Source organism: Myxocyprinus asiaticus, chromosome 28, assembly GCF_019703515.2.
Source record: "Myxocyprinus asiaticus isolate MX2 ecotype Aquarium Trade chromosome 28, UBuf_Myxa_2, whole genome shotgun sequence".
Lineage (NCBI taxonomy): Eukaryota > Metazoa > Chordata > Actinopteri > Cypriniformes > Catostomidae > Myxocyprinus > Myxocyprinus asiaticus.
In genome coordinates, this window is record NC_059371.1 from 3,570,624 (window position 1) to 3,592,075 (window position 21,452).

Consider the following 21,452-nt stretch of genomic DNA (forward strand, 5'->3'; position numbering starts at 1 on the left):
TCTTCTCTTCTCAGGAATTAAATTCTTACTTGCAGAGCTGCTTGGAGAGGGCAGCAGAGTGTGTGTGCACTAAAAATAGTGCTGCTCTAAATGAACATAACAGAATAGCTCTTGACATGACACACACTGGAGTATTTTTTTTATTTTTGGAATTGGAGGTGCCAGAACGCCGTTGCGAACCATTCCACCCCAATTTAACCCCAATTTGGTATGTGGTCCTGTACTTCTATGTGTTTAAAAGTTTCACATGTGTCTCCACAAAACCCTTTGATATATTTTATGTTAATGTTTATTTAAAAAAGAAAAGGGTCTGTCTTCGCTGACATGATGGGGATGGGAAGAAGAGTGGGATCGGGAAAAGTCAAGTCATTTTTATTTGTATAGCGCTTTTCACAACATGAGTGATCATTGTTTAGTTTGATTAAATATGATTGTAAATTGTGTATAAAAATTAAATATTAAGAACTTCTGTGAGCAAGCTGAAGGCGATGGTGGCAAGGAACACAAAACTCCATAAGTTATTGGTTAATGGAGAAAAATAACCTTGGGAGAAACAAGGATCTCTATGGGGGTCAGTTCCCCTCTGGCTAACCAGCAAGAATATAATGCCAATATTAGTTATTTGTGTGCAGTGCAAGTCATGGTTTAAAATAAGTAAACTAAGTAAGTGTTAAGGGTCAGTGTTTAAACAAAGATTTTGTATGAACTGTAAGATGAATGACTAATGTCTTTGAAGTCCATTCTGGATTAACTGCAGAAGTTCACATAGATACAATTGTCCTTGTTAGTTAGCTGATGAAGGCTTTTGTTTGCAATTAATTGATAGTCTATGTATTCAATTTGAAGAGTGTAGTCCATCAATAGACAAAGGTGATGTAGGCAGAGATCAATGAGGTGTATCACAGTTCAATTGGCAGGTCATTTCGGTGAGGTTCGGTGAGGTCCATCCTAAATCCAAGGTTCAGGCAGTGGCATATGAAGTATCCGATGTCTTACAGTTGGAGTTGGCATCAATTCATCCTCTGAAGTCCATCGTAAAAGTCTGAAACAATGTCTGGATAGCACCGGCTGTAGTTTGTCGTCATCACTCAGCAACACGTAGCAGTGGAGTCCGTCACCAAACAGGAACGGAGCTGGATCTGGCCGGCTCTGGTAACCTCGGGATATGAATCCCGAGGTTGAGACATGGAAACAAATAGTATAATATAAGCATAGATGCCATTCAATTTTAGAGTTATAGATCATGATAGATGTTTCTGGTTCCGGCAGAGCTAACTAAAGCAGCCTAATTGTGAGTTGATGGATAAATTAGGTGTATGCCTGGCTAAATAGATGAGTCTTTAGTATTGACTTAAACTGAGTGTGTCTGTGTCCCGAACAGTGTTAAGGAGACCGTTCCATAGTTTAGGAGCCAAATAGGAAAAGGATCTACCTCCTTTTGTTGATTTTTGTATTCTAGGAACTATTAACAAGCCAGAATTTTGTGATCATAAGGAACATGATTGAATATAGCATGTCAGAAGGTCACTTAAGTACTATGGAGCTAGATCATTCAAAGCTTTGTATTAGTTAACAGAATTTTAAAATTAATACGAAATTTAAAAGTTAGCCAACGTAACGACAATAAAATGGGGCTAACATGATCATATTTCTTGGTTCTAGTCAGCACTCTGGCAGCTGCATTTTGAATCAATTGAAGTTTATTTATTGAACTTGCAGTACATCCTCCCATTAATGCATTACAATAATCTAGTCTTGAGATCTCTCTTTAGCAGGTCAGATCTACTCAAAAACTCTTCCAATTGTCTATAAATCCTATGCTATTCTCTGGATAACTCTCAGACATCCAGTCGTTCAGTGACAGTAATCTACTATAAACCTCATCACCATGACGAGCAGGGAGGGGGCCAGAGCATATTACAGTGTCTGACATGATTTTTGGAAGTTCACACACCTCTTTAACATTATCTTTAGTGATCCCCGACTGGCAAAGCTGGACATCGTTAGTGTCAACATGAATAACAATTTTAGAAAATCTACGTTTAGTATTAGCAAGCACTTGTAAATTTTATCTGATATCAGACGCTCGAGCCCCGGAAATGCTGTGGTAAATGGTGGTCTCTATTTCCACGCTCCTTACAATAGAATCACCAATTATTAGGGCTCTTTCAACATGATTCTCAGTGGGTGCATCACTGAGTGGGGAGAATCGATTGGAAACCCTAACAGGAATGGGACAGTTGTGTCAGATTTATTGAGCGAGTATGCCGGTGAGACGTCACCCTGGTGCGGGGGCTTTACATCCAGAGCCAAAGTGTGTGTGTTGCTCGCTGTCCATCCGAAACAGTATCTACAGTAACTCATTAACCTTCTCTGTCAGACTGACTAATTCCTTACATTGATCACATGTGAATCTCTCACTGCTGACGGAAGAAGCTATAGTAAGCATGTGGCATGCAATGTAGGAAGAAATAACGTGAGCAGATGCCATGACTTTACCGTAACTGGTTGTTGTAGTTACGGTTGTTCTTGTGCAGCGAGGGTTTGAGATCGATGTGGTTCGATGTGGTTCCTAATCAGCAGATGTTTGAGATTGATGCAATAATCCATGTAAAACCCAAAACATGAGGTAAAATGGCAAAGGAAAATACGATGAACGAATAAAAATAAGCAATGCTAAGCAGGCTAGCAAGCTACAAACACTCGTGGAGCGTGCCGGCAGCAACCGGCATTTTTTACACTATTTACACACTGCAAATAGTCACTCCAGAAACATAAATAAATTAAATTAATTGTACTGTACTGTATATTCATTTGCTAAGCATGGCTCCTCGAGAGATCTGTATCTTGGTGCTTTCAAATGGTATCCTTGCAGGTCCATGAAGGGAGCTGGTCTGTCAGTTGTCAACAGAACAAATTGCCCAACCCGTGACCGGAAAGCTAGGAAGCTTTGCTGTCTGCCACGCTGGAGAAAGCAACCACCCAGCCCCTTACCTCAATCAAAACCTATGCACTGCATGATCTTCACTAAGCCCCTCCGATCATTGTGAGAACAATGTTTACTTTCAGTTATAACACACTCCCTTTAGACATTTTATTTACGTTTAATAAAATGAAGTGTATTTCTTCAGTTATATGAAATGGGGATGAAAGAATGGGATCAGAAAATATCTGATTAGAACTCGAAACAAAAACAAACTTCAAACACTTTACTCCTCACACCATTTCTGTGTTGAAATAGTACGGTTATAGTGCCATCTAGCAGTTTAGAGAAGCAAGTGGACACTTGCCGCAGGAACCACAGCAGCAAGAAGTTAATTCTGGTTGAGTACCATCTGTATAAATGGAAGTCGGAGATGCTTGTGCCAGAGGTCCAAGCCCGACATGAGCAGATAATTGGTACCACCAACAAGCCACCTCCTCTTGACTTTAGACATCATCCACTGCTCAACTCCATTAGTGCCAGTTTGGAGTAAATTGCAACTGCAGCAGGGCAGCAGTTCATCCCAGCCACACCCTTGGTATCAACAGAACATTGTCTCCCCTCCACTTAGATCCTCAAGGGCTTCCTCTGAGTCCCGTAAGGGTTCTGCCACCCTTCGTTGATCCTCTAGCATGTGCACTAGTGATTTATGATGCATCCGACATTAACTGTTTGTTTGTTTGTTTGTTTTCCTTTTTCATTTCAATGTATATTCTAAAAATAAAGTATTGATGCAAAGCATGTCTTCTGAATAAACAAATGTCAAAAATGTGGTTCTTACCAAGGGAACTTCTCCACTAAACTGTCTTTCCTCACCCATGCATCATGCGCAAGAATTGCCTCTACCGCCACCGGCACATGCAGCTCAGCCTCCCTCTGCCTTGCTCATTGTAATGTGTCATCTGAAATGTCATGGTGCCATCCATGATTATTGGCTACATTGTGCAAAACACAACATGCCATTAAGAATGCACTGACTTTTTAAGGGCTGTATTGTAATGTACCACCTGACTTATCCAGGCATCTGAAGTGCATTTTCAACAAGGCAAATGTTTGTTTCATCACAGTTCTAGCTCTCGACAATGCATCATTAAAATCCTGTTGCCTTTGGGTTAGTGACATAATGTATGGTGTGATAAGCCATGTGCGTAATGGATAGCCATTGTCTCCTAACAGCCACCCGTCCACATGCTCCGCGCCCTGGAAGGCATTAGGACTGTCCAAATTTAGTCAATATGAATTAATCATAGGTAGAACCAGGGTAGTTAGTGAACATGTTTAACCTTGCACTTTGTGTCACAGGCCACATGGACATTGTTCAAATGAAACCCTTTGCAGCTGATGTCGATGTAATTGTGAACTGAAGGTGCGCACAACTGGATTGAGCCAAAGTGGCAAAGAAAGCCAAGGCAGTTGTTGCTTTGACAGCAATGGGGAGGGAAGGTGGACCTAATGTTTTGCCTGCAGGTCTCGTCCTACAACATGGACAACACAGTCCACAACTTGTTTGTGTAATTTATCCTTAGGCTGTAATAACAAAAACAGGACTGTTAATCTCCAAGCATTTATGATCAAAAGATTATGTTTCATTAAAACACATTACACAGTGCATAATAACAGTTCAAATTAAAGCACAGATAAATAAAAGTTCACTTTCAAATCATACTCTTAAATATATGTATTGTATGGTGTGTATCATATCAAACATTCTTTTCTATCAGAAATTTTAAACTCTTACATGCTTATCTGAAATGCATGCCTGGCTGCTATCATCACCCTATCCCTTACTGTGATATATCCACATAAGCCAAATAATAATAATAATAATAATAACATTAAAAAAAAATTTGTTTTTAAATAACTTTAACATTTCCATTGAACACATGACCTGTTTTAAACATAAGCTATATCATAGCTTGCTTCAATTCACAAACAAAAATCAACACAAGCTTAATTAACTTGATGAATTATTACATTCAAAGCATTAATATAACCAAACAGTCATTTAAATAATATGAATCTTACGTATGCTTTTACTCATACACTGTCCATATAAACTTGAGTAATCGTGAACAAACTGCTATACCGTTAATGTAGTACAAATGCACCACCGTATGTTGTTACATCTATTCATCGAACATATTGCAAACTGCTCCTCTGCGATTGCACCATTCCTGAAGAATTCTGAACACTCACAGTGCTTGTCAGAACTTATTGGACATATGCTTCATTGAATTATAGAGAATGTAAGTAAAATTAAGCATATTGATCTACTGAGACACATCATGGCTTGTGTTAAAAGTGATTAATAGCTCTTCGATATATCATCTGCTGGTGAAATCCCCAAACTGCAATAACACAGAGTTTAGACTTTGCTCTAAGAATAGTTGTGGTGATCAGACGTGCAAAGCGCAAACACTCCAACCCATGCCCAGATGCACGTTGCACAGGCAGGTAAATTTAATAACACAGTGTGCATTCATTCGTTAATGCATAGCGCTGTGCCTAACGCAGGTACAAAAACGGAGCCCATTGATTGTAAAATATACAACTACAGCAATGCAGAATAAGCTACTAACTTTTTATTCTGCATATGCTCTACAGGCTGTTTGACTGCAGAATTAAAAAGGCGGGTTGTGCTGCTCTGGCTTCAGCTTTAAGATCAAACCCCTCTCACCTGAGATATCTGGATCTGAAAAAAAATCAACCAGGAGGTTCAGGAGTGAAGCTGCTCTCTGATCTACTAAAGAATGCACACTGTAAACTGGAGACACTACGGTAAGTTATTCATTTACTGTGGAAATTTTACTTTTGTTTTAAAATTAACTTCTATAATTAAGGTATATAATACATGAACATAAGGTACATAATGATGAAAGTCACATTAAATTTAAATTTGGATTATAACATCTCTAACAACTCTGTTGGTGAGTTTATTCAACTCTGATCTTTCTTTCCAGGGTTTGACTGGAGTCTTCCGAAACAATTACAAAAGCTTTTGAACACTACAATGATGAATGGCCTCTATAATAAACTATTGCCACATACTGGTCAAACAGCAGCAGTGACCTGGCACAACTTAACATGAGCATTCACTTTAACATATGAAGTTAGTGGTTCTGATTCTTTCACAGCTGATCCAGTATGACATCAGTTTAACTCTCTTTCTCAGCTGCTCCTATTCAAACTCTTCTGAGTTCTGCGGACATTCATTACCTGCAACACAGCTAATTCATTATCACTCACTCAAACACACATCTAATACATTCATACAATGGAGCTGTTCACCAAACAACAAATTACTGCTCTTTAACATTGATTTGAACTTTTGCTATTTACAGGAATGATTGAGATATGAGTGTTTGATTTATTATTAATACATACAAATGTAAAGTATTAAACAATATCTAAAATTATGTTTAGTTATATTTAAATGTGACTTTTTTAAAGCTAGACTATTTTACAATCCAAGCTCTATATGGAGAGACAAGTAAGACATTGTTATAATATTGTCACCTCTGTACTCGTAGTCTGAAATATTCCAGGTCATTCAGTTTAGCAACCATTAATGCTTAGTTAAGGTCTAACTATAACATAATTAGGGACTGTCACTATCGATTATTTTTGTAATTGAGTAATCAACGATTATTCTTTCAGTCAGTTAATCGAGTAATCAGAAAACTTTATTAAAGATTGCATACATTTGTCGAGGTGGTCACGTTTGGCTAAAATTCATTCATTAGCCTAAGTTATGATATGATTGAATAACAACAACAAAACGATTATGCAATCCATGTTTCATCCAGGTGTCTAATCTCAGCCAGCCTGTTCTTGTTGTTCCTGGTCCACAGAGATGTTAGTAATGTGGTCTTTCTCTCTCTCTTCTCAAAAAATAAAAATACAAATAATAATACAAATAATAATTAAATTAAAAAGGGATGATTATTGAAATATATAAATATTATAATGATAATAATTACAATGATGCCACTTATAATAGTAATGATAATAATAAAGAATCATAGAAAAATAAGTATGAATGTAGAAATGTAGGTCTCATAATTTCTCAGAAAACAGTGTCTCATAATTTTAAAGAGAGTTGAGAATATCGATAAATTCTAATCCCAATGTGTCATTTTCATTATCTATGTGAATGTTGAAGTCACCAACAATTAAAGCTCTATCTACAGTAACAATTAGATCTGATAGAAAATTTGCAAATTCACCAAGGAAATCAGATTATGGCCCGGGTGATCTGTCTATATTGTAGCAAGGGCAAAAGACGACAGAGATTTTTTATTTAGATCTGACAGTGTTACATTAAGCATTATTACTTCAAAAGACTTAAACTTATATCCTGTCCTCTGAGTAACACCAAAAACTTCACTGTAAATTGTAGCAACTCCTCCTCCTCGACCCTTCAGACGAGGCTCATGTTTATAACAATAAACTGGGGGAGTAGATTCTGAGCATGTCAAAAGTAACATTAAAGATAAAGTATGTATTTTTTTCTGTGTTAATATATTTTAACTTATCCCAACTTACTTTGCTGAGACAACTACAAATAAGCCATTTGTAGGTTAATTTTCTTTTAAAAACTGTAAACACTGTGTCTCATAGGCACTCAAAAAATTCCTCTGTTTCTTTTAAACGGTTTGTCCATACAGACACAATAACATTGACTCGACCAATAGCGTGGGTTGGGGGCGGGACTATCTCTTTGTTTGACCAGTGGCAGAGACGGGGTGTATTCAGAAAGCTTTACGTTTTTTGTTTTTTTTGCAATTCTGTTCGGTGGTGCTAATGTCGCAGAAATTATATACTTCAGCTTTACAGTTTTCTCAGTCGATTTCATAAATTTCTCCAAACTATAATCAGTGCTCTCAAAACAATTCACACAGCCGACGAAACAGACACTCAGTTTTGCAAAACAATTCAATTTCATTGAATAATGAAGCAACATATTCTTTCCTGATAATGCATTTATTAAAACTAAATACTAACATCAAAACTATAGATGTGTTCTCTATTGAATTCATAACATTTTCAGCTATCGACATGCAACTCTATGATTGAAATAACACATTTATCATAAAAATCCTCAATAAAGACCTTTTTCCATCTGTTTTCATAAAATGCCTCTAAATTTCTTGTTTCCTGAAGGATGATGAAGTTTACTGTTAAACCCCCCACCCCCCCACAAAAATAGCAGTCTTGTTAAATTGTATGGACCTGAGGCAGCACTATAAGCACAGATGGTACAGTAATTGTGGACATTGATTGACTGGCATGCAGAGGAATGGCATTTCTCCTCTTCTTTTTTGTTGAGATTGAAGTCACTGTAGATCTGCTCACATTAGGCTAAACACTTTGTGTGTCTCAGGGAGACCGTGATTCATAATATGATAAATTAGAGGAACTATCAGATCATTCGAGCCTCTTCTGTGTCTTCTTTACTCTTCCACCTTGCTGTCCTCTTTCTCTCTGTTCACCATCATTACACCATCTCCATTTGATCTTTCCTCAACTCTTTCAATGCTCACCCCTGAAAGAGTTGAGAAAACCTTCCCCTTTTCTCATCTCTTCTTCCTCCTATTTTCTCTTCCTTTACCCACTCTACCTCTTCTAATTTTGCACCTCTTCTTTGTTGTTCTTCCTCTTCTTCTTCTTCCTCATTGTTTGTTTGCTCTGAATTTTCATATTTGACCCCTTTTATAGATAGCAAAGTCATGATAGTTGTGAAAATTTTAGTAAATTGCATTTTCTTTGCTGTGTGCATGACTAACACGGCAGATATCAATATGAAGGCATTTGACAACCTGACGTGCGTTTGAGAATATGACTTTAATTTAGTTGTCTGTGATAACTGTTTTAAAAGCATGAATTTTAGATCAGAGAAATTTGTATGTGGTGTTTCGAGAAAATGAGGAAAATCAAGAAAAATCAAGATCTGTTTAGGACAATTACAAAGAGTTCAGATGGCTGTGTTAATTGTATTGAAAGCAGTGACCTGAGTTTAGAGAAATGTGTAAAATCGATTGAGAAAAACTGTAACTAAGATACTATATCATACACATTTTCCACTTTTAGAAATGTCTATGTTATTATATATATATATATTATTATTATTATTATTATTATATATTATTTGGTAGATTTCACAGTGGAGCTGTCTGTCACCCAACTTTGACCACATTTATATCCATATCACCGAATAAGGTAATTATCTGGTTAAGCCTTTATTCCAAGAAAAAGTTTGAATGCTCCGTAGAGTGTATCTATATTCAGAATATTCCTATACACATGTCTACAGATAAACTAAAGCATGCTTGTTCTTTTACCGCTATTCTCATCTGGAAATACTGGAGAGTCTCGCTCTTGCCATTTATTCCACTGCATTTTACTAATTCTGCTAAATTCTGGGAAACAAATAAAGATGTCCTCCACATTATGTTATAATATGTGTGCATAAAATCAGCATTGAGTGTATTGTAAAACTTTCTGATAGATTTAAGGTGCTTTCACCTTTTTGTAGGCTACATTGATTTATTCTCATTTCTTGTAAAGGTGCACTAAGTAACTTTTTGCTAATTAAAAATGTTTTACACAAAGACATGGATAGAATTTTTTTTATTTTAAATATGTGGAAAATGATGTACACACAATAGATGAAGACTTTAGTCATATCAGAAACCCAATAAAAGCTGTATAACTTTATATGGAGCGGGTTGCACCCTCATGGGCACTGCCATGTTGAAAACACATGTCAACCTGTGTCATGCAATTGACTGAGTTCCATCCACTAATAATGACAATAATAATAACTTTCTTACTATACAGTATATAGCACTTTCAGACAATGCTCAAACATAAAAGTACAAAAGTACAAACACAATAAACTTAGTACAGTAAAACAACGGAGCCCAAGTCAACAGTATAGTCCAGAGTGATGGTATGGTATTGATAAACAAGAGTGTGATCCACTATACAGTCTGAACAGAATGAGTGCAAGTGGAAAGAATAAATGTCCAAATAAGAGTGATGAGACACACCGCTACTACTTGTGGCTCTGGGTGAGGATCACGGATAAACGCACAATATCAAAGGCCAAGCGCAAGCACAATACTGTCCCGGTCACAGTCTAGAGCCCAATAACATGCAAAAATTTGTTTGGATTAAATCCAAGAATGTCCATTACGGGGATGTGTGTAGAGACGAGAGAAAAACAGAGTCTTCACATCTTCGGGGTAAAGTGGCAGCACTTAGTAAACAAACTTCTAGTAAAATCAGATGAAAGTTTTTTTCCTTTTCTTGACAATGTGGATGAAGAGGGAGAGCAATCAATGGTTAACACACATGTTCAGCTTTATTGAGTAAGAAAAAATAATACACAATTTAATAATACTAAAAAAAAAAACCATTCTGGGGACTTCCGGTATGCCGCCGAAATGAGCAGCTGCATAGAGCAAGTGCTCCTCCACAGTTCAGCTTTAATCCCCTGATTAGTATGTAATATCATATTGTAAGTGCAACTAACATAACATGGACAGAACAACTCGCATTTGATTTATAACATCTGCCATTATAGGAGAGGCAGGAAGCCCTTATGTATAGCAGATTACAGACCTAACTCGAATTATATGCTGAATCGGGGAGTAAAGGGATGTATAAAATAAACTTTTGTGCACTACGTTACTGGTAAAGTTACCCAAGTATCTGCTTTGCACAGTAGAGGGGACCTTTATAGACTAAAGGTATTCCCCTCTTATCTTATTAATTGATTAAACTTCAAATTTGGTGGTCACTTTTATTTGGAATTTCACAATGTTCCATATGTGTGTGTTTAGTGTTCAAAGTACTGTTTAAATGTGGTGTGGTCACCTCAGATATTTTTACAGTTTTTCTCAATTGTCGAATTACTATTAAACTTCATCAAACTATATGAATTACTATATGAACATTAGGTCATTTGTTCACATGACTATAGTCATTTATAATTGCTTTGACACAAAATGCATTGAGTAAGCCTTGCAGATCAAAATAGTTTGCATTCATTTGCTATTGAATGATATTACTCAAATGCCATTATACACATGTTCATTGTGTAAATCCCTACATGCTAAATAGAACAATCAACAATCACAATAACCTGTCACACATATATTAGATACATAATAGTTATGTGGTATTGTTGTAATAGTTGTCAGATGGATAGACTTAGGCTAGATGGGGAACAATTCAATTTCCTCACAATTTAGAGCAATGTATGTACAAGTAAGTATTCATCATTGTACACTACACAGTGCTGTAATCTCCTTGTCTTTCAGTATTGACAAGTACAGCCTGTATATGCAGAATATTTTACACAATGTGGGATATGTGTAACTGTGTGATTTACAATATCTACTGTAAATTATTTCCTAAATTGCTAAATTGCTTTACTATTTTTTATAGAGAGTGATGGAGCTGGAGGCTGATGAATCACCACACATTTTTGTGTATGTTGATGAGGCAGGATTCAACTCGACCAAAGTCAGGAGATGTGGCCGTAATATTATTGGTCACCGAGCCAGTGTTGATGTGCCAGGCCAGCATGGAGGGAACATTACAATGTGTGCTGCCATATGTTGGAATGGTGTACTCAGCCACATTCCCTTCATTGAACCCTATAACAGACAACGTCTCCTCAATTTCCTGGAAACTCTTTAAAGGGATCTCATTCCTGAGCATGAGAGGGGGTTGGTAAGAAATGACTTGCCAACGTATGTTATAGTTTGGGACAACGTAAGTTTCCATCGTTCAAATACAGTCAGGGAATTGTTTGTTGCATACCCACGATTTTGCCCTCCCACCATACTCCCCATTCCTAAATCCCATTGAGGAGTTATTTTCTTCATGGATATGGAAGGTCTATGATCACCATCCTCACGACCAGTTGTCCTTACTGGGTGCAATGGATGCTGGTTATGAGGATATCACAGCAGATTGTTGTAGGGGGTGGCTGCGTCATGCCAAAAGATTTTTCCCTCGTTGCATTGCAAGGGAGGATATCAGATGTGATGTAGATGAAATGTTGTGGCCAGACAGAGAGGAGAGATCCCCTGAGGTTGATGAACTTCCAGCATATTTTTTTTTTCTTGCACATATTGTAGTTCCTGAATTTTGCTGTTGTATATATTTTTTTCTGTACAAGCTTTCTTTACGTACTTTCGGTTGGCTGTAAAGTGTGTACATACAATGATGAGAAATGTTTGAATAAATGTTTTGTTGAAAGTATAGTGTGTGCCATGACTTTTTGACATCAAAACTGTTCAGCTGCCTACATATACAATGTTAGCAATTGGACAATATTACATAGTGGGTAACTATCACACTTTCAGAGTACACTGTCATTTGACAAGATGTCTTTGCATTTTGACTGTCTTGGTCTAAGCAATGATAAAGGAACCTTTTGTTTTGATGACAATGATTTATTCATTGATGGATTTATTTACATTTGAAAAATGAGATAATTCTTTTGATTGAATAATCACCTTTTGCAGGTCACATAGAGTGGTGTGCTGAATGTACCACATGATGTGAGGATTGTACTTAGAGTTTTGACAATTTAAATTTTGTTTCAGTAAATGTGCCAAATCAATTGAGAAAAACTGTATTTCATTTACACAGGGTCCATGCAATATCAGGAATGTAGAATAGTAACCTTGAATGTTAATGGGCTACTAAATCCAATTAAAAGGAGTAAACTTATTGCTAAGATGATCCTTTCATTCTCAGAACAAACTAAAGAAAATAGGATTTAGAGCATAATTTTCATCATACAAAGATGGCCATAGAAGAGGAGTTGCAACATGAATTACAAATACAGTAAATTTTCAGTTTACCTCTGACATTACTGACAAGGAAGGACGATATGTTCTTGTAAAAGTGTCGATTGACCAAAAGGAAGTGATGTGTATAGGCCACTTAGAGAGGATAAATCATTTACCAGAAAAGTATTCAATATTATAGCAGAGGAAGCCTCAGGTATTCTTATTTGCGGTGGGGATTGGCATGTACAGCAGCAGCCCGAACTTGATTCTACAAACCCAGTAAAGCATAGTAATCGTGAAGCTAGGAAAATAAGGAATATGATGAAAGAAATGGGTTTAATAGATGTATGGAGAGTCCTCCTTCCTTCTGAAAAACAATTTCCATTCTTCTCCTCAGCCCACACATCTCACTCTAGAATTGATTGTTTTTTCATGTCTCAGAGACATAGAATAAGAGACTGCAAGATATGCATTAGAGATATCTCTGATCTTTCATGGGTGTATCTTACACTGTACTGGGACAATAAATCTAATAGAATACTCTGGAGACTTAATACCAACCTGTTAAATGACCCAGTATGTAAGGAAAATGTACAGAAATAAGTCTTTACTACTTGAAATACAACAATACTTGGGAGGTGTCCTCTAGGACTCTGTGGGACTCTCTTACGGAGCAACTTATAAACTTGACTAAATACAGTGAGAACAACCATACACTAATTCTGAAAAGGATCAAAGCAGTCAAATTGGAACTTAAAAATTTATGAGTCTGAAATACTGTTGAAACAAAAATTCCTTAAAGATTTTCTGAGAATGGACCTAGAGCAAAAGGAACTTCTGGCTTGGCGTATAAAAGGAAACAGCTGGAGGAGAGGAGTATTCATCAAATCAGAGACCCTAGGACAAAAAAACAAAAAAAACAAAAAACAAAAAAAGATGTCATAAATGAGAAGAAATAGAGCAAGCGTTTGTCAGGTCTTATAAGAATCTATATAGCTAACAGAAGGTGGCTGATCACTCAGACATACAAAATTTCTTAGATACATTAGATCTACCATCAGTTGGCACCACACAAAACAATATGATGACCCAAACATTAACCATTGGGGAACTAGATAAGGCCATATCCATACTTAAAAGCACGTACCAGGAACTGGTTTTCCTGCTGAATGGTATAAAACATTCAGAGAACAACTAACACCAATGCTTCTCTAATGTTTTAACCACGTGTAATGACCCAGCTCATGCAATAAGCTCAGAAACGGTACAACTTCATATTTAAATGAAAACCAGCAGTTATGATGATCAGTTAAACAATGCTTTTACAAAGCAGTTTTATTAAGCAAAGACAAGCCAACCCAGGCAGGATACTAAAGCGCAGCTGAAGAGAAAAGTGCAAAGAATAAAAGACAATCGTCCACACCACAGCACACTGGTTAGTCTTTACCTTGTGAAATCACCACTACAAACCACTGCAACATTCACCACGTGCTCATCCGCACCCGAAGTGCCACCGCCTGGGAAAGGCTAAGAAAGAGAAAGAAAAAACAGTTACAACAGAGCTAACAACTTACAATACCATGGTTTTACCAACAGTACTCAAGAAATCAATCATTTGCACAAGCAATGTCTGGGCCTGGAGCCTACAGTAAACACAGCCAGCACTCAAGCTGGCTGAGAAAAGATCACCCAAAAAAAATAGATACACAACAAAATGCCTAAAATTAACAAATAAACAACAATGCAGTTCACAAAATAAAGGAACAAATGTATCCACAAAACAAGTAATATTAGCAAAATGCATAAGAATAGATAGCAATCAGTGCTATGACCTGAAATAAAGCACAGATCAAATCAGTAAACCAGTAAAAATAAAATACACAACAAAACATGAACACAATATACCAACTCTGCCTTTTAGACAGCCAGTCACCCATACCAAACAAACTTGTAGTTGGTGATGCTAGCACAGACCTCAATGAGCTGTAAAATAAGGGAATCAGAATAAATGTACTTTACTCAAGGTGATCTAAACACTTTTAAATGTTACCATACCTAGATCTCTGATGGGTTTCGCACGACAGTAGCAATCTGACTTCTCACCAAGCCTACCTGATTACTCTGCTCACTCTGCTTTAATACAAGCACGGTGATTGACGCTAAAGCGCAAGATATCTGCTGGGTGCTAAAAACTCCCACATACAACAGCAGCACTTACAAGTATTTCTGCTGGGTCCTAATATCCGCCATCCACTTACACACTAAAAGAAGGTGACCCTCCTAAAGCCTTGTTTATATTTTCGCCTGGCACTGCACCACGAGCCTCCGCTGACTGTGCGCGCACCTCCATAAATTCTGGAGGCGTTTATTCTTGACGCATTCGCCGTTGTACTATTCTTTGAAACGACGGGGGCAGTTACAAGAAAGTATTCTCTAAAGCAACAGAAAGTAACAGTGGGAAGTAGTAGTTTGCCAAATGATGTCAGATCATAAAGATGGTGCTCCGCGTGCAGTTGCTTGATGCTGAAGAGGAATTGTTGTGTTTGTTGTTGTGTAAAAGTCAACGTAGAAGGAGATGGAATATCTGCCCATTATATACAACCAGACAAAGAGATGGTGAATACACCGCTCTTGTGAAACAGATGCGTGCAATGGACGAGGAAATGCACATTAGCTATTTTCGCATGTTTGCCCACCGGTTCAACGACTTGGTGCATCGAATCAAGCCGTATGTCGAACACAAAAAGACACACATGAGCCCCGTGAGTTTGGAAGAAAGACTGGCTGTCACACTGTGTATACTTGCATCTGGTAGCAGCCAGAAATGTGTTGCTGCAAGTTACAAATTGAGATCGACCACGGTCTCACTGATGGTGAGTGAGGTCTGCCAGGCCATCTGGAGGGCTCTGAAAGACGAGTTTGTCTCCCTGAAAAAAGCAATGAATGACTTGAGATTAGGCGGGATTTCTGGAGATTGTGGAATTTTCCTAATTATTAGGGGTGTGTGGATGTCAAACATGTGGTCATCAAAGCACCACCAAATGCTGGGAGTGATTTGTACAATTATAAAGGGACACACTCCATTGTTCTCATGGCCATCTGTGATGCCAAGTATCACTTCACAATGGTGGACATTGGTTCATACGGATGTGAAAGTGATGGTGAGATTTTCAAGAGCAGTATTTTTGGGTCCAAACTTGTACGAGGCACCCTTGAACTTCCTCAGCCTCAAAACCTGCCGGGTACCAAAATCAAACTTTCACATGTGTTCCTGGGAGATGCTGCATTCCCCCTGCATATGAACTTGGTTCAACCCTATCCAGGTAATAATATACATTTTTCTACATAAACCAGGCACTACCAAGAAATTGGTCATATACAAGATGTGAACATAATGGAACATAACAACAGAACATGTTTTTCACATGTTTGCATTTGTCTATTTTACAGGTGCCAACTTGGATGATGCTCGAAAAGTGTACAATTACAGACATTCAAGGGCAAGAAAAGTGACTGAAAACACTTCTGGCATCTTTGCTGCACGCTGGAGGATTCTTGGAAGACCCATTGAGTTCCACCCTGAAAAGACAGTGGATGTTGTGAAAGCTTGAGTGGCCCTTCACAACATGCTAACCCACACTGATGCTGCAGCATCTCCCACATCCAAGTGTATTCCACCAAATTTCCCAGATGGCACCACAGCATCAGGGGAGCAAGTGCCAGGTGAATGGAGATGGTTTGTGTCTGGAGACAACAACCTGGTCGAGCTAGGAAGACTCTCTACTACACGAGCATCCCGGGCAGCAATTGCAGTGAGAAATTAGTTTAAGTCTGTCTTTCTAACACCACAGGGTCTTGTACCTTGGCAGGATACTGTCATTCGAAGAGGCTGTTTACAGTGAAGACATATTAGATTGATTCAGTGCAGTGACTGTATTTACCTATGTAAAACCATTCATTAAAAATCTTTGTAATTATCAGACTTCATCCGGCGTTGTTTTTATTCAATATCCAATAAAAGGCACCGTACAAATACTTGTATTCATGCCTTTAACACTTAAAAATGCTTTGATTGTACTTATAATCCTATAAAATTAGACAAGCATATACAGTAGATATGCTACAATATTTCTTACAAATAGTCCACACAAAACAGGGATGCCAACTCGTAAGAGGTAAAAAAAGGTGAGACAGTCATAGCAGGTGTTTCTGGGGTATGATTTTCATGCTTTTAAGTATACATTAAAGTTTGTTTTTAATGCTTTTTTGTGTTTAAGCTTTAAGTATAGCTTTGAAGCAATTTTAATGAATACTATATATACAATTTTACCAGACAATTTGGGCAAATTAGCTACAAAAAAGTTGAATTTAGCCAAAAGATGAGTAGTTTGCATCTCTGAGAAATGCTACAGTCTCTGCAAGATTCTAGGTATTGAAGGCTATGTATATATATATATATATATATATATATATATATATATATATATATATATACACATACATAGTCTTTTAGAAATGCTAACTAAAACATACAGGATAGTGACTGAGCCAACTCATTGGGCCATATTCCTTAAACGTGAGCAAAACAAAGTTGTGTGTGAATGCATTCTGATGTAAATTGTCCCATTGAATTGAACAGGGCAATATATGTAAGAATGGTTCTACTAACAATCGACTACTTTTAGTAACTAAACATGACCTAAACAAATTTGTGTGTGAATGCATTCTGGTGTAAATTATCCCATTGACTTGAACAGGGCAATTTATGCAGGAGTAGTATTACTACTTAAACAAATGTGTTCTGCTCGTGTGCCATGAATAAAGCCAGTTTACTTCATTTTCATTGACAAGTGTTAGGTTATGGCTTTAACGTTTGATTTATTTGTAATATTTTGGCAATTTAAAAATCATAAGGACATTTGTAATAAATGCAAGTCTTCTATTTAGTTTTTTTAGTTTTTTTCACTCAGAAAACAGAAAAATTACAAAAAAGTTAAAATGTCAAGAAAGTTAAAGTGTCAGTCAACGTGTTTTTATGCATTACTGTTCTACAGAGCCTCAAAAAGTACTTGAAGTCTGAACTTCACTTCAGACTTCTGCTGATGATCAACTTTTGCCAACATGTCAGCAAGAACAATGGCAAATCTGTAATCCTCACTCTCCTGCTCCCTGGCTCTTTCCCTGTCCTGGTCCAACCTCTGCAATCTCTTTAGAAGGGCATTCTCAGTGCTCCGCTTTCTTTTACATACAGAGTCTGTAGGACCTGGAGATGGTGAATTTAAGGAATGGAATGAGATACCTTCAGGGGAAGCTGCATCTGTGCAAGGAGAGGTAGTACAGTTGGGAGACAAAGATGTGAGATGAGGAGATGGGACAAGGGGTACTGGCGAGATAGGAGACGGTGATGGCGTGCAGGACACTGGTGAGGAGCTGCAGGTCTCAGTCTCTGTTGTAGAAGATGATGATCTTTCAGATGACAGTGTGGCTGCGCAGCTGTTTGTCTACAGATGGTCATCACTGGGGCCCACTTTATCTTCCTCCTAAACAAAGAAACAATTCAATAAATCTCAGCTCATAAAGTACAATTTGTAAACATACTAATCAATTGAACTTTGTCATAAACGGGTATGTAAAATCTACCAATTCGTCACTATTTTCTATTTTTCAAGCATTTCTCCATTGTTTGATCAAAGCACACTGCACGAGGATCACATACAAACAACCATGCAACAGTCAGAAAACATATATAATATTGTGCTCTAAAAACTGAAATCAGTTGATAGCAAAAGTTGATAGCAAACAGTATGTTTTGTGTGCTAAATATAATGTTTCAAAACAGTAGTTTTGCTTACCTCAGCTTCCATATTTGAGTCCATTTCCCGGTGTTTATCAAATTGGGATAACCATCTAAGCTCAGACAGGATTGGTGATACATGCTTGAAATTTATCTCCATGAATTGCTAGCCATCTGACTGTCACTATGATCCCGCATGGATGGATCATAAAGGTGCCTGTATAGACGTACCTGTTCAGCCAATATTGCATCGAAATGATTCATTTCTGAATGCGCTGACGCGCACTTTTCGCTCATATACAAAAAATAAAATGCACACCGCCGCGCAAATTGGGGTCTAGTGAAGTCAAAGTGCACTTCCGGCAACACCGCGATGATGTCATTTTTGTCTCGTGCAAACTCGCGGATGCAGAGAGCATAAAGTAGGCTTAAGTCCTGGAGGGAAGCAGTAATATCTGTGATCCTAAAAGATGGGAAAGACAGGATGGAATGCAGCTCGTACAGGCCAATCTTGGTACTTAACATAGATTACAGACTTTATGCATCTATATTTGCAAAATGACTCAGGAAACAGGATTTATTAATCAAAGGCAGACATACGATAAACTATGGCGAGTCCTGCACGTATTTGATTGGATAGACCAAAAGATAGTGTGACTCTGTGAGATGGAAATTTCTATATTTAGTATTGCAGCATTTTGGATTTAACGATGAGTCAATAAAAATATTTAAATCTTTATATTCATCTCCCACAGCAAATGTTAAAATAAATGGTAGCATATCCAACTCCATCTACTCGGAAAGGGGCTGCCGACAAGGATGCGGCCCGTGCATTTTAAGTCTAGGCCTTCAGTGTGATTCATGCCATTAAGAAAACACAGTTTCACAATGAATAATAATATCTTGTGCTCTTCGCTTTCAAATTACGTACATCACTTAAAGTGTGATTGCGTCACTCAAGGCCAGCTAGAAGGCCTGTACTGGGACATATCCTAAAGACCACACCCACCAAGAACAAATAAATCAATTGGATAGGCTGATAAATCGGACAGTCTGACTTTAGACGCCCATTCATTTGCACTGTTGAGGGATTCTGTAGAAATTCTGAAAGCCTGACGGGGTGGAGCTCAGACTCACGCTCTGCTTCGTGAAACAGTTGTCACACTTCACTTGTAAGCATCGAGGAATAAATTCTGATTGGATAAACTTTTTGTTTTTTGCCATTCGTTTGTAGATTAATTAGGAGTGGAAAGTGATTGAAAATACATAGGCAAAAAGGTGAATGAGAATGAAAGGATAAAAAAATATTTATTTATTAGGCATGTTATGCCAGCAGAGAAGGTTTGCTGGCCCTGAGAAATCACCACTGCCCTTTAAGCCCCACTCTCTTTGCACATTTTATTGAACCTTTTGCACAACTGATTTGAGACAATACAGAAATAAATGGTGTATTAATCAAGGATACAGAACATAAGATATGCCTATATGCTGATAATGTCTACATTTTCCTCATATACCCCGAATCCAGCCTTCCTAAAGTGATGTTTTGTTTTCTTTCAAATTTGGCTAATACTCAGGAAACAAACTAAATGTACACAAAACTCAAACCCTTCTTTTTAATTACACCCAAAGTATTAAGATATTTAATAAATATAATTTCAAATAGAATACAACCTCAATTAAATATTTAGGAGTTCATATTCCAGTGGACCTATCAAACATCTACAAAAATAATTATATCCCTATTACTGAAATCATAAAAGCAGACTTGAAAGCAGTGGTCCTTATCACCCTTGGATATGGATAATCGAATAGATATAATAAAGATTAATATTTTTCCACAATTACTCTTTCTTTTTCAAGCTCTGCCAGTAGACGTATATAGTGGATATAACGCACAATGGAAAGAGCTCAAACAAGCTCAATTTGAGATACCTCTTCAGTCGGTGCTGGGAGACAGAATCTTTCAGCAGACAGTGCATGACGTAAGTGAGTAAGGTTGTGCATGGTTCTGGATATTCCATTACGATGATGTACTTCTCTGCCTCTTCAAACCAGTCCAACATTTGGACAATGTTTTGACATATCGGAGGCTCTCGCAGAAGCAGATTTACGGCCACTTCTGCCAGCAGAGGCTTGGAATATCCAGGCTAGAGAAAAGAGATCAACAAAAGGTAAGCTGAGTTGCCTCACTCGTTAATGAAGAGGTAAATACCATAAATCTATTAACTTTTGTCAACTTACAACTCCAAAATAAGTGGCCATAGCCATTTTAGGAAGAATTTTGATAGCAAACTTCAAGAAAAAATTAATTGGGTAAAAAGAAAATTATGTTAATATCAGTCTACAATGTAAACATGTTTTGAAAACAGTGGACACTGATCAATAAGACAGAATTAAAAGTTCACAAGAATTTAAATTGACCTTGCACGTATTGTTATGTAAAGTGTGGTTCTAGCATTGTTTGCATAGACACTGACAAGTACAATTTTGATGTATTGACAGCATCTAGAACGTAATCATTCTTGATTTTACATATGAACAACTTTAGAGGCATACAAAGTTTACAAATTGTTATTGCATCCATGAATTTTGAATTCATGCAATGAATCGATTCATTTTTATATTGTTAAGAAATGGTTAAGGTTAGGTGTGAGATTAGCAGCTTTAAAAAAAATACATAAAATAGTATATTGTAACTAAAATAATTGTTTTTTACATTGTTTTAAAGTGTTTTGTGGTAGTGCTAAGGGATCTAAATTATCCATAAAATAAAAAATCTAACTACACAAATATATTTGTAACAAAAGATTTGTGGTAACACTTTACAATAAGGGTTTTTAAACATTTTAGATACTGTCAA

At 37.2% G+C, this 21,452-nt stretch overlaps 1 protein-coding gene and 1 long non-coding RNA gene across 6 annotated transcripts in view; one reads left to right on the forward strand and one right to left on the reverse strand.

Moving 5' to 3' along the window:
* LOC127418918 (ribonuclease inhibitor-like) overlaps positions 1-12,222 on the forward strand; it is an 81,695-nt gene extending 69,473 nt beyond the window's left edge. For 3 of the 5 annotated variants that reach the window (XM_051659838.1, XM_051659837.1, XM_051659840.1), the window contains 2 exons: positions 5,588-5,761; positions 5,944-12,222. In XM_051659838.1, the coding sequence (XP_051515798.1) occupies positions 5,588-5,761; positions 5,944-5,950 (181 nt within the window). In that variant the 3' untranslated portion in view covers positions 5,951-12,222. The remainder of the gene's footprint in view (positions 1-5,587; positions 5,762-5,943) is intronic. The other 2 variants (XR_007893565.1, XM_051659839.1) reach the window with 2 other exon arrangements.
* The window catches only part of LOC127418969 (uncharacterized), a 983,530-nt gene that overhangs the window by 214,038 nt on the left and 748,040 nt on the right, over positions 1-21,452 (reverse strand). The gene's annotated exons all lie outside the window — the stretch shown is intronic.